This window comes from Laetiporus sulphureus (assembly GCF_001632365.1).
Source record: "Laetiporus sulphureus 93-53 unplaced genomic scaffold LAESUscaffold_30, whole genome shotgun sequence".
Classification (NCBI taxonomy): domain Eukaryota; kingdom Fungi; phylum Basidiomycota; class Agaricomycetes; order Polyporales; family Laetiporaceae; genus Laetiporus; species Laetiporus sulphureus.
Genome location: NW_024468539.1, coordinates 17,440 through 34,676, shown reverse-complemented (window position 1 = coordinate 34,676; position 17,237 = coordinate 17,440). Strand labels below are relative to the sequence as shown.

The following is a 17,237-nucleotide window of genomic DNA, read 5'->3' as shown; positions in this document are numbered from 1 at the left end:
TCAACACAGTATGCCTACAGATAAGGTGCATTAGCTTCAAAGGGACAAACAAAACAGAGCGCATTGAGAAGATTGGAAAGCAGCTAGTAATGATCAGTGAAGTTGGAGAGCTTCGTTTCCTGTAACTGTAATAAACCACTTGTATATGCCACACTACACAACTGCCTTTGTGTTTCAAAACTAGGCGATTAACCAGTACTTCAGATATGAAGAACTCAATCTCTTTTGTATGGCATATTTCATCTACCAACCACTCGTATCATTATCACCACTCATGCTATATATTACTATCAGCCAAACTTCACCCACTACATTATTTAGTATGCCCCATTCTGGCTAGTAGAAACTGAATCAATCGAGAACTCAAATACTGGGAAAGCTTAGCTTGAATCAACGAAGAAGATCCTGAACTTTTTGAGATCATCTATAACTTTTTCTACCCACAACTCTGAGGAGAAGAACTCAGACATCATCTGATACAACAGGGCTTATTGACCCTCACAACGACATCTTCTAAATTTCCTCAATCGCAATGTCCAATCCCAATCATGCACAAATGTCTATCTTTGCTCAGCAGATTGAAGATGCACTTAGGGATGATGACAACCACACAAGTAGCACTCCACGTGCCTCGCAACACAATTTGCCAGTACCATACATTCATCCTGGCGACTCGGCATCACAAGTTGGTGGACCTACATCCCAACCCCATCCTTATTCCCTGCATACATTCCTCCTGCATGGGAGTTTGATGAACACACTTTTAAACTAGAGGATGCCATTAGGCAGTCAGCTCTACCAGAGGTCCTCCAATACATTCATGAATGGGTTATCATTGTCATGAAGTTGATGGAGCTGAAGAAGCTCTACAATGTGCTCAGAAACAAAATGTACAAACACAAAAGAATCTTTGAAGCCACCGTCAAGGATGTATGGGATGCACAAAAGGCAGCAACTGGCAGTCACTCAGCACCTGGTCTGACTTTGTCGACATTCTCAAAATCAATGTGGCTGAGGTGGCAGCTAGAATGAAGCACGAAGTCCCACCCATAATATTAAGCCCCCTTGAACTCCCAGAAGTGGATGGGGAGGAGCCTGAGCAGTTTCAGGCTATGAACTAGTCACAGTGATTTTCTGTCTTTCTTGACTACACAGAACCACCATGATTGATAGGACAAGTTCGATGGCTCGCATGCTCACGCCTCGAGCTTCTGCTTGATTATTGCACAGACTTCTTTGTAGATTCCTGGTGGAATCGGAATATTTCACTCGACCCAAGGCTTGTGCGGGATTACTGGGAAGTCGATAGGTGGGAAGTATGTATTCTGCCTTGATGCTCCCTCTCTCTGAATCTCCTCAAGCAAATGCCTGATTATGTAGGCACGTAAAAGCATGCATCATTGCTCGTTCTTCCAGCCACAAGAATCCTGGCTTGTGCACAGCACCTTCATTCACTCCTTTATGTATCGTCCTGTCGAAATGAATGGTTCTGGCTCGGGTAGCTTCGGTAGACTTCGTAATGGATCCCTACTATTTTGCGCATGATCCTCAACTGTTCTGGCACCGAAGCAATTACCAGTTTTGTCTTGAGTGCCACTGGTTTATACTTTGTTTTCGTGGTAGCCTTCATACTTGATTCTGAGGTGCAAGCCTGGTCATTGATCGTAGTAGCTGCGTGATCGTGGCTTTTATGCTTTGGTATGACTCACGATTGCCGTGTATAAAGAGGATACTGCATTGAGAACTTGTGCCAATGCTTGCAGATAGCTGAACTGAGCTCAGACAAGATCAGAAGATATGACTGGGGAATAGGCTGTTATTATTGGGATGTCTGCATTGCTTAGATCGATAATTAGGGCCATTTCATCACTTTCGGTAGTCATATCCTCTGTTAGTGAAAATAGTCACTACCCTTCCTGTGTTTGGGCATACGGTCATCACTGTTTGGTTCTTCTCGAAGAAATTGCGCACAACGCTCTTCATGAGCATGTCAAATGAACGTTCAAGTAGAATGTTGTAGGCTGCCGCCCAAATGACGTGAATTTGGAGATAGAGGACTATTCCCCAACTTGGAATGGTACGTTGTTCACTAGTCTGAGTGAACTCAGACTGGTTGACTTCTCCATTTGCTGATTGCATATTGAGCTTTATGATAGAATTGTAGATTAGTTCAAGTGAGTGGCACACTTCCTCCCACATGGCTACAATCTGACAACCTGGATCTAGTATGGCTTTCACTCGCTCCTTGTTGTCGACTGATGTGACTATCGAGAGAAGCGCATGCGAGTTCTACGTGACTGTTAGCTGCTCCGGCTCATCTCTGTTATGGACATGGTTCAAGTATGCATCATAAGAATTGGGGATGATTGAGCCTGTGGTCGCTAGAGGCTCTCCATGACAGGTGAACTCCTCCTCCTGCCTGACTGTGGTCGCTCCATCTTTGGCTGATTCTAGGATCAATGCCATTCCGGTAGTACTTGGAGGTACAACATGCTTCGGTGTACATGCTTCTCAGTATTTGTTTCGTATGTCTGGCGATATCGAAAGCAGTTCCTCCATTGAAAGGTTACTGAGAACGCCTTCATTGACCATTCAAAAACCATATTTGCTAGCTCTGGCTGATAGATTGGTGGCGCATTATGATAGACCACATTACGCGCTCCTGGCTTCAGTGCTTGACCAAAGTTACGCATGTTTGGCGGGACGTAGAGGGTGTCTCTTGCCGCTCAGAATGGATGCTCTGGTGCACTTTTGATGACTGGTGCAGGTGTACTAGAAGGACTTTCATTAGTTTTCTCTATTCCCATTGAAGGTTTCTGCAGCTCAGATGCCTTCTCCATCTGCGCTGGCTTTGTTGCCACTCCTGCTGGTCACCTAGGTGGCATATGAATGCTGTCGAATACCGGCCTTGACCTTTTGAGGTTGTACAACTCACGCTCCAGTGCTTCAATTCTATCATCTGCTCTAAGAGAGAATGAGTTGGCTTTGTCTGATGAGACCTCGAATAGGTTTGCTGCTGAAACTGATGCAGTAACCAGTGTTTGGTTGCATCTGTGCCACTCGTAAATCTGATTGTGAATGGTGATTCCTGGAATATTGTGAGGTATGAAGGTTCGATTTGGTAGGATGACCTTCCCAGCTGCAAAACGACAACTTGCGTACACATTTACCGCTTTTAATATCTTCTTCAATGTGCTTGCAGGTTCCTATCATTTCCCCTGCTTCTCTGCATTAGTTGCAATATCATTTGCAACTGGTGGCTTTCCTGCCACTGTAGACTGTGTGCTGCCATTCGCCTTGGCTATCCCTCCCGTTGCTGTGACCGTGAGCATTTTTACGGATTTCACTAGGCTTTCTATTAACAATGAGATGTCCTCACTTTTGATACCCGTCGCTCTATTAGCTGGAGTAGTCGATGCTGCCTTGACCATGCTAGTTCCATGCAGGACAAACTTGGCCACTTCGTAAACATCGTTGACAGGGTATGGATCGTCAGGATAATGATTGGGCTGCTGTTACATTCTGACTCGGAGATGCAGTTTTTGCCGATTAGGATGATGTGATTGCTAGGAACTCTCTGTGATAGTTTTCTAGGTCTGCAATCATCTGTATTCTGAGACGGGCCCACTCCCTGATTAATAGATCCATATCCTGGACCTCTCATTTCCACTCTGTATTCGCACCAGGGTACAGCTCCTGAATTGCTTGCTTCAAGTCACGGTACATTTTCAAGGGGTCTGAAAGCGATTCTACAAGATCAGCGACGTCGATGTTAAGGTAGTGTTTTATCCACAGCTTCTTGTTGGCTTCATTCGTGATTTGACAATGGTTAAAGAGAATTTTGAGGTCATCAAAGAATCAAAATAGTGTTCTCAGCTGATCGGGATCGAATACTGTGTTAATAGGCAGATATATGGGGGTCTGACCCTGATTCTGGTTCCTTGCTCAGGGGAAAAATGCTAGGTGAGGTAGTAGGTAATTGTGATTGGGACGCCGAGAGCTATGTTTCGTGTGATGGAGATGAATGATAGTTGGCTAAATGAGATCTGCCCTCTTCTATTCATTCAAATCCTGCCCTTAAGAACTTATGTAACTGACTGAGCCACTGATTGAATGACGAAAAGACTTCTTTGTCTGACGAATCACCTATGGTTGTGAGTTCGCTTGGGTTTCAAGGGGATACCGAACTATCTCTTTGGTTTCCAAGAATAGCACGATCAACTCCACACCGTGGACTTTAAATTCTCTTCCACTCGCCCCCGCGGTGGGCTCCAGAAATGATATGCTCAACTGCTTTCTGGCTGCCAGCAACATCCTATCCTGTTGAGGAAGGTGGATCAAAGCTATCCATCTCTGTTCTCTGTAAGCCACAGTTGCAGGAATCTCAGCTTGAGGGGTGGCTGCGAGTCATTCGGCATTGCACTTGAAATGGAGCGGTGAGTGGTGATTAGGACTAGAGGAGTATCCCTGACTCTGGATGAGTCGAGAAGAAGATAGATTGTGGGCTAATTAGAGGGATGGGACATGCCTCAGATGAGCAGATTGTCGATGGTCGAGGATCGAGCAGTGACGTGGGTCTCTGGCTGACTAATTTTGTGGCTTGGGCACTATAGGCAGCTCTCCCCAGCACTACGGATGGGGTTTGGGTGCTCCCTAGGTCTCTGGGACATCTATGCAGGGATCCATGGACCAGACCTGGGCACTTGCTGAGGCTATGGAATCTGATTGGGATGGAAATCTGAGTGGCTAGAGCTCGTGACTGGTGGTGTGGGAGGTCGCATGAGGAGAAAATGTGGTAATATGAGGTGGCATGAGGAGAAAATGTGGTAATGTGACTTTGCTGGGTGCTTCTCGAGTTGAGCTCTGGGCCACTATGGAAGTGCGGCCCAGCTTGGTGTCGAGAGCCAATGAGATGTGATATGAAGACGTAGACAAGTGAGACTGAATAGGGTGTGCTACCTTATCGAGAATAGGTGCGTAGAACTGAAATCTGAAGGGTGAACTTCTCGTTGTTTTTGTGATAGGTACAGAGGTCATTATAGAGGTGTAGAATAGTGCCTTCTAATGTAGTAGAAGACATTTCTGATCCCCTGAAACAGTTACAAAACATTTCTCGCCTCCTCCTTATCATTGCTTGCAGTCAGGAAACTGGAAGGTGGAGGCTTTCAAGGGTCCAGTGGTCTGCATCCTGGCGCTTTTCTCGCTTAGAACGAACTTTCGTGCCAATTTTACCAAAATTGTTCCGCTCTGTCTCTTCTCCTTTGTTTTCATAATTGGTGGTGCTAACGTGCGGGTTCTGGCTCATTTTCAAGCCTCATTATGACCCTTTGCGATATGATGCTGCTGCCATGGGTTCTTTAGAGTCAGGAGCCCTCGTGCTGGTTCGTCCAGACTGTTTCGCTTGACAGATATGCGTTATTGAGTCGCACTCTTTCAGAAGGGTTTGCAAGTGCACAACATTTCGGTGCATATCAATGGACATGTTATCATCATCTTTATCTGAGTTCCCTTGAGCCTGTAATGCAGCAGTTGTGAATTGTCACTGTACTAGTCTTTCTCGTGCTGCACATATATCCTTTAGCTTCTTGTCAGCAGCAATACTCATTCACAATAAATGCATTCCTTATCTGTCAGAGATTGAAGTGGCATTATCAGAGCTACCCCAATTTAGCATTTTCAACTCTCCCGAACTTACCATGGGGTGTCATGCAAAGTATCAAACACTGAATGAAAGGCTCGCAGCTAGGCGAGAGAAAAGAAATATGTGCAGTCAGCTAGGTAGGCTGGTAACGAACTTATGAAACATGCATAACCTTTGACAGAGGTCGTGCAAGGTATGCAATACAGAACAAAAAAGCATATAGTGCTCGTACCAGATTATATGCCAGCCCCTTCCACCATACCATCTTGGGACTACCATCCGAGTTAGTCACCCTGGCACATCGCACATTCCATCTGGGCAATCTCTTTCAACATTCGTATAATCTGGACATATCGGTGCATCCGTTCAATCTGCGAATCCCAGAGGAGTTAAAGAAGATTCCTGACAATGATGACTTGTTTGACGAACATCAATACGATGAGGACGAGTTGGCATCAGGCCTTAACGCAGTAAATTTTGAACACTTCGTAGAGGCAGGATGGAAAGGGTTGGAAAGATTGTCAGATGACAGTGAGAAAGAAGCCTTGTTGGGGGAGATGAACGATGAAATCGAGCAGAGGCTGGAGGTGTGGCATTGCACAGCAGACAAAGAAGATTGACATGGCAGTGCACTGGCAGATGTCACCCATACCATCAGCATGGAATGGAGTGTGAAGATCATTTGCTGCTTGAAGGTAGAGCGAGAAATTGGGACAGCGAGTTCAGAAGAGATACAAAGAGCATGGAGAGCAGGCGAACTGTCATGGCAATGTATGAATGCACATTGAGAGATAGAACATCGTTGGAGTGATCGACAAAGAAAGAACAGCAGACGGGATTTGATGAGTAGTAGGGCTAAAGTGAGAAAGTCAAGCTTACCGGTCATTAATGCATACTGGTGCTTTACCAAATATAATTAGAATTTGTTGCTTATCCGTGCACTTCTTAATTTCTGCGCACCTTAGTGTAAGCCACCTAAAGGCTACTGCTTCAGATAGACAATTTACATCTTCTTCTTACTATACAGTCACTTTCCATGCTACAACAACTTCATGACAGACTGACCATTAAATTCAGTATGGTTCCTATTATGATGCTGATTGGCTGGACGTGCGGCGCGTTGCCCATGTGATGTTTTTGCTGGATGCATGCATCTATTAATTTCAGCACTTATGATCTATATTCAGATTGGCTGTATGTGTGATGTGTCACCCACATGATGTTTTCTCGATGCACATGTCTATTAGTTTCAGCACTTACAGTTTACACATGATGCATCACCTACGTGCTTTCTTCCTTGAATGTGCACGTCTATTGATTTGAGTTTAGCTTCATCTCGAATTTGATTGGCTGTACATGCGATGTAGTGAGCATGTGCTCTCTTGTCTGATACATGCATGCTGATGCGTTTATGCTGACACATTCCTGCTGATGCATTTGTGAAGTTCTTGACATGTTAATAGTGTCTTGCACTGTGCAGGACCATCTCCACCAGCATCTGAGGGAAGATAGCCATACATTCCTGGCATGGTTGCTCATATGGAATAATGAGAAACTCATCAGGGTGTGTCTGCCTTGTTTCCTGTATTATTATCAATCTAAATACTCTATAATGCTCATAAAGTCATGCCATACACTTCAGGCATGTAAAGGATTCATTCTTCATGTAAAACATCTGGGATAGTTTATATTGTGGTTAGTATGTTTGGCTTTGACGATCGCCCTCTGAATAGCTTTTCACCACATTAGCACAGCCTGCATAGATTTATTTTTCTACGGAAAACCTGATAAAAAAACAGTGAAAATATCTTAAGTCTGGATATGGAAATAGTCTGAAAATAGGGTGGAAACAATTAAATTATGTTACGATTGTTTTACTGAAACATATTGGTAATAGTGAAACTATTTTCCCAAAGGAAGATATTTCAGTCCATAAATAAGTTGGTTAACCGTCCTGTCATGTCATGTCTAGTCATTGTCTGGTCATGTCATGTCTAGTCATTGTCTGTTTTATCTAGTACAGAGTTGTCATGTCATGTCATGTCATGTCAACATGACTGAATGCCACCAGAATTTTGCTGAGCTGACTATAGGAATCGGTACAGTGTTGGCCGCCTGTTGCCGATTATGAACATAAAATACAGACAAATAAGATAAGCACCACACAGTAGCCCTCCTGCTTCCTCACCTCCTGCTTCCCCGTATCCGCTACTGCTGCTCTCATCCTGGTCACCATGTCCAATCGAAACATATTCGTAAGTACCCAGCCTGCAGGGCGTATCATTGCGAGCGACGTGCTCACCGTCATCCTTGCTGGCAGTTCGATATCAACGTCAACGGCATGTTCCTCGAGTGCATCGTCTTCAAGCTGTACGACAACGTCGTCTCCAAGATGGTCAAAAACTTCTATCAGCTTGCCATTGGCCAGCGTGGGTCTGGCTATAAGGGTTGTTCATTCCACCGCATCATCCCCCACTTCTTGCTTCAGGATGGTGACATCACCTGTGTGTATACGAGATCGAGACCACACATAGTTCGCTGTCATTGAGTGTCATCGCATTGCAGGATGACAGCAGAAAGCCCATATATGGCAAGAAGTTTGCTGGTAAGTCATTTGTGAGATCCCGATCGGCCAATGCCACCTATACAGGGTATGGCTGCTAGACGAGAACCTTACGCTCAAGCACGAGAAGGCTGGTTTACTCTCGATGGTGAAGGTCAGAGCGCAGTTCTTTATCACCATGGTCAAAACTGAGTGGCTCAATGGTTCCTACGTCGTTTTTGGTATGTAGTCATTTGATTCGTACTAGGGCGTTTACCTAATTTTGCTATTCAGGTGAAGTCCTTGACAGCTACGACAATGTCGTGAAGAAGATCGAGTTGCTCGGTTGTGCTGCTGGTACATTCACGGTGGAGATTATCATTGCTAACAGCAGTGTTGTCTGAGCTTGTGCAGTGGCTTTGAGAAGACGGCGTGATAGTAGATCTGCAAAACTATCTTTGGCCGTCATCGGATGTTTGCGTAAAATTGAGAGATATTGATCAAACTTACCGTCTAAGTATCTCAATGAGGAAGACACTGAGGTCACGAATAAAAAAACCAAAGTTGTCCGAAATGTCGACGTACGTTGGGCCTCAGGAAATTACAATTGCCATCAACACATATGCTTGTGAAGACCCTCAACTCTGACGGAGGCCTTTGTATTTGTGGACTGGTGGTCAACGAGTTCAGAAGCGGTGTATCAGTGGTGAAGGCATGCTGTGCGAGGACATGTGAAGGGCCATGTGAAGTGACACATGTAGAACCTTTGATGTAAAGAGATACAGCGAATGTCGACGAGCAAGGATCATTGTGTATAGAAAACAACAAAGAGTTACATGAGGGAACTGCAAAATCCAGGAGAACGATATGGTGACAGACAACAACACGTGGCAGCGGCTACACCAACTTTGACTTACCTACGAACCATATATGGCGCATTTCTATCACAACCAAGCCTGTCAGCACGTGTGCGTCCTCGTACTTTTCTATAGGTATGGACTTACACTTACATATCAGAGGATGAAACACATCTAGAGATTGATGTTGACAGCCATGCAGCCGATGCTGATCAAGCTGCTGGTAGAGAACGTGCATAAGCATGTTTTGCCATGAACGACAATGCAATAGAGACTTGCCGAAGATGTCACCTTCACAGCACACAGAGGAGTTCGAGCTGATAACGCACGTCAGCTATACCAACCTCAATAGGAACACTCGCACGGTGCACTCACCAGACATTCCCGCCAACGATGGGTTTACAGCCAATGCCGATGAGGCCTGCCACGTTGTCGAGCAGATCACCCACCAAACTGAGAATATCCGGGTTCGACGTGTCACCGACCGGTGTTGCAACACTGGATGAAACCCGTGTTGCACTTCCTGCCCCAGCTGGAAGTGGGCGAGGCAGTCAGGCAGGAGAGAGAAGAGAGCGTCTTCCAGGTTGAGCTGGATGGAATGGGGAGGTGGGCCATATGGGGTGTCAGTCGTGGAGGGAGAAGGATACCCAGGGAAAGGTCGTGAGCTCGGGCCAGCCCCAAGTGAATGAGGATGACTCATCCCAGGCTCCAGGTGGAGGGTGGGCACGATCGACATGGTCTCAGTGGTGGTCGGGCAGACGTTGACGGTCATGGTGACGGTAAGCCGGCTCAGCAGCTCATAAGTGGGACAGCGCCCACAGCAATAAGCATGGCTACAGCAGAGATGATGGCAAGGCTCAGCAGAAAGGAGCGGCAGTCAACAAGCCGATGATGATAACGATGATTGTCAGGGGAACGATCAGTGCACTGCGAGCAAAAGTTTGAAAGAGAACGTACACGAACGAGCGAACAGAAATGTTCAATCTGCCATTCATCGTCAGAGCGCATGGTACGTATTGCGAAGAGGAGGGTTCACTGTATTCATTCCAGCTGCTGTCGAGCTGATATGAGCAAGACAGAGAGATCTCGATGTCACCGGCAATAGCCAGCTGTCACGGCACGCCGATGATAAAGATAGACAACCAAAATAAGGAGTCCCCTTGAGGATCTTCTGGCTGAGAGCCTACAGCGATGAGCTGTGGCGATACGATGTGCCCACTGACGAGGCTGAGTCGCTAGTCGCAAAATAAGACTTACTGGTGAGGCGAGGGGTGCTATCACAAATGAAGATGATACTAGATATATAGCACACTGAGAGTGTCTGGTAAGACCCCTCTGTGATGGTAGTGGAGGACGAAGGAGAATAAGACTGAGATCTCCTCCTCGTCTCGCTGGTCCTTATATACATGATTGCTATGCTACTGTACAGTACTACATAAGCGAGTCACACGCTATCCTACTGGTCAGTGCTACAATCGTACGACATGTCCCAATTATCCTGATTGGCTGCCTAATAATAGCCCATAGAGATGGAGCTCCTCTTGAGCACGCAATATGGTGTCATGGCGATTGCAACATGTGACACCATGCTGAGGAGTTCGGTGTCACATGACAATGCCGAGAGAGATCTGAGGTCATGTGACTGGGTGCCTCGTTTATCTTATCTCATTAGATCACATAACTTCTTGTGCGACAAGAAATAATGAAAAATGATATGCTCCTTAATAGCATTTGTTCCTATAATGACTTTGTCAGGTAAAACTGTGACATCACCCCCTTCTCAAGATTCATCGTCCTGAAAAGTCAAAGCCTTTGGTGCCTCATATGATTCGCTTTGGAAGTGAACTATCTGCTTCAGAAATGATTCCTGGAGCATAACGTTCGCATATGAGTTGTGCGACACGATTGCCTGTTCTGACCTCGAATGGTTTGCTGGTCATGTTAACGAGAAGCACCTTGATTTTCCCTATGTAATCTGGGTCAATTACCCCTGCTGCGACATCTATTCCTTTGAGGGCTAGCCCACTTCGGGGGGCCACTCGAATGTATGTCCATTTTGGGGGATCAACTGCAAGTCCGGTGCCAATGAGCATTCGGGAGTGTGAGGGAATATCTATGTCTTGTATGGACTTGACATCCCAGCCAACAGCTTCTGCAGAACCCTTGTAGGGTGCTCTGGCATTCGGATGGGTGCAGAAGAAGAGCATAAATTCATCAGGGTGGTCAGACAGAGCGATTTTGTGTGCTTTGCATGTTCACGGCTTTGCTCTTGGAGCATCTGGGTGTGTCTTGTGAAATTCCTCTACTTTGTCTTTGACGTTTGTGAGGTTTTTCAATGGTTCCCAAGTATTATCGCTGTGGTCGTAGTCCAACCATTTCACGAGATACTGGATTTTGTTATACCTGACTCTTGAATCCAGGATGTCTTCTACGTCCCATTCTTCCTCTCTGTCAATGATGACTGGAGGGTTAAGGGGAGGTACGCATCCCAGGATAGAGTCTTGATGGAACATTATAAGCTTAGAAGCGTAAAACACGGGATGTATCTTCATGTCCGCTGGTAGTTGCAGTTTGAATGATACGACTCTGATCTTTTCGAGGATCTTGAATGGTCCATAGTTTTGAGTTGCTAGCTTTTGGCTTTTGACTTTGACGTGAAGATCTTTTCCTCGAATAAGCACTTCATCTCCTACTTTGAAAGGGACGTCCTGCTTTTTAAGGTCGAAGTACCATTTCATTTTTTTCTGCTGCTAACGATAAAGCGGCACGAGCTTGTTCCTGTGCTTGATCACAGTTGTGGAATAGGTGTTCCAGGGATGGATGTTATATTCCTTCCAGTACGTCTGGCGCCATTTGGGGGTGTCGACCATGCTCAATGAAAAATGGGGACAGGCTTGTCAATTCTGAAGCTTGGTTATTGTATGCGAATTCCGCTGTGGGCAATAGTGTGGCCCAATCAGTTTCTCAGTAATTGCAATACATGCGCAGATATTGCTCTAGAATTTGATTGACTCGCTCGGTCTGTCCATCTATTTCAGAGTGATAAGCTATAGACATCGTAGATTTGATATGAAGTTTCTGGCAGAACTCCTGAAATAGCTTGGCTGAGAACTGTGTGCTTCAATCGAATATGATCTGCCGGGGAATTCCGTGTAGTTTGAATACTTCAGTGTAGAAAATTGATGCTACTTGAGATGCTGTCACCATATCATCTACTGGGTAGAAGTGAGCATGTTTGGTGAATCTGTCAACGACTACCAAAATGACAGTCTTCTTTTCTCCCCTATGGTCTGGACTTGGCAGTAACTGCGTAATCAGGTCGCATGTAACCATTTCCCAAGGTCCTTCTGGTACTGGGTTAGGTTGAAGTAGTTCGTAAGGCTTCTGCTTGCTCGTCTTATTTCTTTGACAGGTTACGCAGCCTTGGACGTACTTCTTAACATCAATGGTGAGCCCTGGCCACCAATAATTCCTGCTAATCAGTTCTTGCATCTTCCATCATCCAGGGTGTCTGACCGTGGAGATGTCGTGGTGTAGTTTGATCAGCTCATTCCACAGCGTAGAGTCCTTTGGAACGTAGACCTTTTCTCTTCTGAGCAGCAATCCATGCTTGAAGTTCCACTCTTGGAGGTCTTTTCTGAACTCTCGCTTGCCAGTTTTTAGTAAGTGCTGGTAACCTTTAGTCATTTCATCGTCTTTCAGTGCCGATTTCACTCTTTCTAGAAGCTTTGCATCGTCAACTTCGGAGGAATGAGTGGCTGAGATCGCATGGATGACAAAATATTCGGGTCGAAGCAGAGTTTGCCCTGAATTGTCATTGCTCACCCCCTTCTCATGATCTGGCCTCCTGGACAGAGGATCGGCACGCATCATCGTCTTTTCGGGGCGGTGACAGAGAATAAAGTTAAATCTTGTAAGGTAAAGTGACCATCGAGCTTGTCATCTGGTCAGTGTCTGAGCTTGTCAAAAATAGGTAAGATTAAGGTGATCCGACCATATCTCAACCGGGTGCGGGTGTCCTTCAAAGTATTGCCTATATTCTTCCAATGCCCGAATGATAGCTAGCATTTTCTTGTCATAAATCTCATAGTTGCGCTCGTGTTCATTGAGTGACTTGGAGTAATAACCGACAGGATGCCAGAGTTCATCTTCTCCCAATTGTTCAAGGACTGCACCTGTGGCAAAGTCCGAGGCATCTGTCTCTAGTCTATAGGGACAGATTGTGTTAGGGAGTGCTAGGATTGGGGGCGGAAGTGAATGCAGTTTTGAGGGCCTCGAATGCCTTTTGTTGAGGATCTTCCCATTTCCATGGTGCGTCCTTACGTGTTAATAGAGTCAAGGGTCGGGTCATCGATCCGAAATCCTTGATGAATCATCAATAGAAATTTGCCAGACCAAGGAATGCTTGTACTTGCTTTACCTTGGTGGGCACCGGCCATTTGAGCACGCCGTCGACCTTTCTGAGTCCATATATATCGACCCTTTTGAGATTATGAGTCTGAGAAACTTGACGAAAGTGGTCGCAAAGTGACACTTTTCTGGTTTCATGAACAGGTCATTGTCTCGAAGTCGTTGTAGAACCTCCTTGGTCAGACGGTCGTGTTCCTCGTGGTCATCTGTAAAGATGATGATGTCATCTATATAAACGGCCACCTTTTCAGTGCGAATGAGATTGCCTAAGACGTCGTTCATCATGGCCTGAAAAGTGCTAGGGGCATTACAGAATCTGAAGTACATGACGGTGGGTTCAAATAACCCTCTATGGGTAATGAACGCTGCCTTTTCCTCATCTCCTTTGTGAAGGCATACATTGTTGTACCCCCATCTCAGGTCTAGTGTGGTAAATATACTAGCCCTGGAGAGTTCATCAATGAGATCGTTAATTCACGGGAGTGGGAACTTGTTCTTCTTGGTGACACTGTTTAATGCCCTGTAGTCTTGGACAAGTCTAAGAGAGCCATCCTTTTTCTTGACAAAAAATTCCGGAGCGGTGTAAGGGGATTTAGACGGTCAAATGTAGCCTTTGGCTTGTTCGCCGTCAATCCATTCATCGAGCGAGTTCTTCTCTCGTAAAGACATAGGGTACACTTTTGCCAGTCTCGGAGTTGCCGCGTCTGGGACAAGATTGATTGCGTGATCATAGGGCTTACGTGTCAGCATTCTTTTTGAGCTCTTCTTCGAGAACACATCTCCAAATTGATGAAATTCTGGAGGGATGAACTTGGACCAATATTCTTTGTCCTGTGTCTTTTCTGCCGGCTGTTCTACCAAATGCTCCTTTACCTTCTTGCTTATGCCTAGGATGTCGTGCACCATGTTACGAAGATCCTGGTCTTGCAAGTCTATCCAGTTGATGAAGTTATCTTCCTGATCCCACCCATCATCCATGTGTACGTCGGGGAGAATTGCTTCATTTTTGAGCTGAGGTTGCGATAGAAGGTTGACTTCTTCTTCACATACTTTGACTCGTTGCTTCCTCATGTGTCAGCATCTTGAGAATGTGACCTCTCTATGTTCCCAGTCAACTCGGGGGTTGTGTTCTTGTAGAAATTTCATGCCAAGGATCATTGACATGCGTCCAAGGTTTGTGACGAGCAAACTCTCGGTTGATCGGTGCTCCCCGATTAAGATGCTTGTGACTACATGATGAGTAATTGCACCACCCTTGTTGGGGCTGGCGTCTGCGTTGAGGATTCTGATTTCATGGTTTAGAGGTATCATCTTAAACCTGTGCTTCTCGGTGAATCTTTGATCGATATAGCAAGAGAATGCTCTAGAATCCAATAGGGCTGTTGTCTGGATTTTCTGTGATACGAATCTTATTGGCAGTTCGATCGAATGTTTAGAAAAATCTGCGGATGCAATATATATGTGGTCGCTAGGTACATTCGTTCTCACGGTACTAATACAATTGTCCTTAAGTGTGACACCAGACTCGTCTACACTTCATACTGAAAATCCTCTGAAAAATCGTCTATCTCGACGATTCTCGCATTGGTGTCCTTGACTGTTGATGCCGATATCGTTGATTCTGTGTCCACGCTGTGCGCCTTTGCCTTTGGCTTCCCCTTGCTGGATGGTGGCGTGGTCGACGTTGTGCTCATACCACGAAGTGCAGCAATTGCTTGTTCCAATGCTGCAATTTGAGCTGATGAGTCCGCGCTACTTTCTTCTTCCACCTGTCGCACGTTTGTTGCCTTGCCCTTTCCTTTGCCTTGCTTTGGGATAGATCAGGTTTGAAACTGCTTGCCCTTGTATTCTGGCTTAGGAGAGGGGCACCGCTTTCCTCATTCATAGGCGTGCTTTCCACAAAACAAACATAATTTGTTTGCCAGCCATCTGTCCTGTTTCGGGGAAAGTTCGTGGGTGATTCGTGTGCTGGTGTCCATTGCGTTAGGGTCCTTAGGGGCGGCCGCCTTGGTTGCCGTGGTTTGTCCGGTAGACTTGTTGCCCGAGATCTGCTGGAGATGTTTGATTTCAATCTCTAGGCAGAATTCAAGGTAGTCCATCCAAGTGGTTGGGATCTTGGAGGGATCTAAAGTCTCCGTGACTGACATAACCATCTGAATGTGGGCTGACCGCTGCTCCCTGATTTTGACAATTAAATCTTCATCGGAGTATCCTGATTCGGGAGCGTAGACCCTGAAATTCTCCGCGAAGGCAATCATCGTCTTGTGGCGGATTGTGCAGTGTGCGTCTAGCAATGATTGTGCTATGCGCTTGGGGTCAAGCGTCTTGTATGCCATCTCCAGTTTCCTGGTGTATTCTGCCCATGTGCCAACATCTTGTCTGGAGGCGAGCTTGATTGCATACTCTTTCATGTATAGAGCTGCTCCGCCTTCTAGATGTGCATTGGCCTGCCAAATTTTATCCTTGTCATCCGTAAAATGGTTATAATCGAGCCAGATGAGCAGGTTCATGAACCAAGTTTCCGACGACTTCCTTCCCAAATACTTGACAGGGTCGGGGAGCTTAATTCGGTGAGGTGATTGACTGGCCTGGCCGGCCGGTTGTTGGATACCTGTGGAGGGCACATTGATGATGGCATTATTGAGTCAAGACTCTAAGCCAACAATGTAGGTAGTGGTCTTTTCCTGAGCCTTCTTCAGGGCAACCATGTTGCCATAAAGGGTGTCCATCTGACACTTTACTTCATCTTTGTAATCTTCGAAGTCCTTGTGGATTGCTTGGGCTTCGAGCATCAGACTGTTATTTGACTTGATGAGCTGTTCGTTGTCGGTGGAGAGGGTGCTGATCTGGGCTCTTGCAGTCCTTAGCTGATCTCGCGTTTCCACTGCCATTATTTTGACGTGGATGCGAGCCAGTACTTCATCTTCCAACGCGGCCACCGTGCGCTCGTGTCGCTCATCCATCTTTTGTTGTAAGGCTTTATACGAGCTTACAATGTCTCTCATGATGAATGATCACACCACATTCATTACCCATTCCTTAACATCATTTGGGATGGTGTTTGGTGCAGTGGCATTGGCGGCTTCCTCGATGGTTGCGTAAGGGACTCCCTGCCATTCCCAAGTCTGAGGTGTGGAGAATGCTGGCAGGGTGGTAGGTGATGGGTTTCTGACTACTCCCGACGCCTTGGGTGTGCTGCTGTTGTGGGGTTCTTCTGCAGGGGCAGCTGGTCCTGCTTCAGATGGTGTCAAGGGGGCGTTACTCCTCCATGGGTTAGAAGGTTCACTTGCAGTATGTCCTCCTGGGAATGTCACGCCTCCAAAATTGTATTGAGACATGGAAATCAATGTTGAAGATAGTGGGAAAGAGGCGGCAGAGAGTGTGTTCGAAATTGTGAGCTTTTACTGAGGCTGATTATTGGCTCCCGGTAATTGTGCTAGTTCGATGACACAATTCCTTCGTGCTGCAGCTTCTTCTAGCCTTGTTGGGTGAGGGTGTCTTTGTTCTGGAAAGTTTCTGTACCAGTTTATCCAGAAGAGTTCTTCGTCTTCTTGATACAACCGAGCAAGACGTTCCCAGTAAGCATTTTCTATCCACTCGCGGACTGGATCAATTATCTCGATGTCTGTTTCAATGAGTCGAAAAGGTGTGTGCAGGGTGACTTGTCGTTCGATGTCAACTGGATAGTGATAGAGTGGGATGGATCGCTCTGATAGTAGGGGTTGATAGATGAAGTAACCCATACACACAAGATGGTGATAATGGTCGGTTATGCGATGTTCGACCA

At 46.0% G+C, this 17,237-nt stretch overlaps 4 protein-coding genes across 4 annotated transcripts; 1 reads left to right on the top strand and 3 right to left on the bottom strand.

Moving 5' to 3' along the window:
* Positions 1 to 7,875: 7,875 nt before the first annotated feature.
* Positions 7,876 to 8,587, top strand: LAESUDRAFT_760755 (cyclophilin; the record flags this gene model as incomplete). The annotated part of the gene is made up of 5 exons (XM_040912797.1): positions 7,876 to 7,896; positions 7,962 to 8,147; positions 8,207 to 8,246; positions 8,306 to 8,425; positions 8,478 to 8,587. 5 exons carry the CDS (start codon positions 7,876 to 7,878, stop codon positions 8,585 to 8,587), a joined length of 477 nt encoding a protein of 158 aa, XP_040762456.1.
* Positions 8,588 to 9,214: 627 nt separating this feature from the next.
* Positions 9,215 to 9,812, bottom strand: LAESUDRAFT_760754 (uncharacterized protein; the record flags this gene model as incomplete). The annotated part of the gene is made up of 2 exons (XM_040912796.1): positions 9,215 to 9,357; positions 9,416 to 9,812. The coding sequence occupies 2 exons, from the start codon at positions 9,810 to 9,812 to the stop codon at positions 9,215 to 9,217; spliced, it is 540 nt and encodes a 179-aa protein (XP_040762455.1).
* A 4,712-nt stretch (positions 9,813 to 14,524) lies between these two features.
* LAESUDRAFT_657226 (protease) lies at positions 14,525 to 14,836 on the bottom strand (the record flags this gene model as incomplete). The annotated part of the gene is made up of 2 exons (XM_040904669.1): positions 14,525 to 14,641; positions 14,684 to 14,836. Coding segments are annotated over 2 exons (270 nt in total), but the record flags the coding sequence as incomplete, so codon positions are not given.
* Positions 14,837 to 14,979: 143 nt separating this feature from the next.
* Positions 14,980 to 16,788, bottom strand: LAESUDRAFT_760750 (uncharacterized protein; the record flags this gene model as incomplete). The annotated part of the gene is made up of 4 exons (XM_040912795.1): positions 14,980 to 15,254; positions 15,360 to 16,038; positions 16,114 to 16,413; positions 16,471 to 16,788. The coding sequence occupies 4 exons, from the start codon at positions 16,786 to 16,788 to the stop codon at positions 14,980 to 14,982; spliced, it is 1,572 nt and encodes a 523-aa protein (XP_040762453.1).
* Between the last annotated feature and the right edge of the window lie 449 nt (positions 16,789 to 17,237).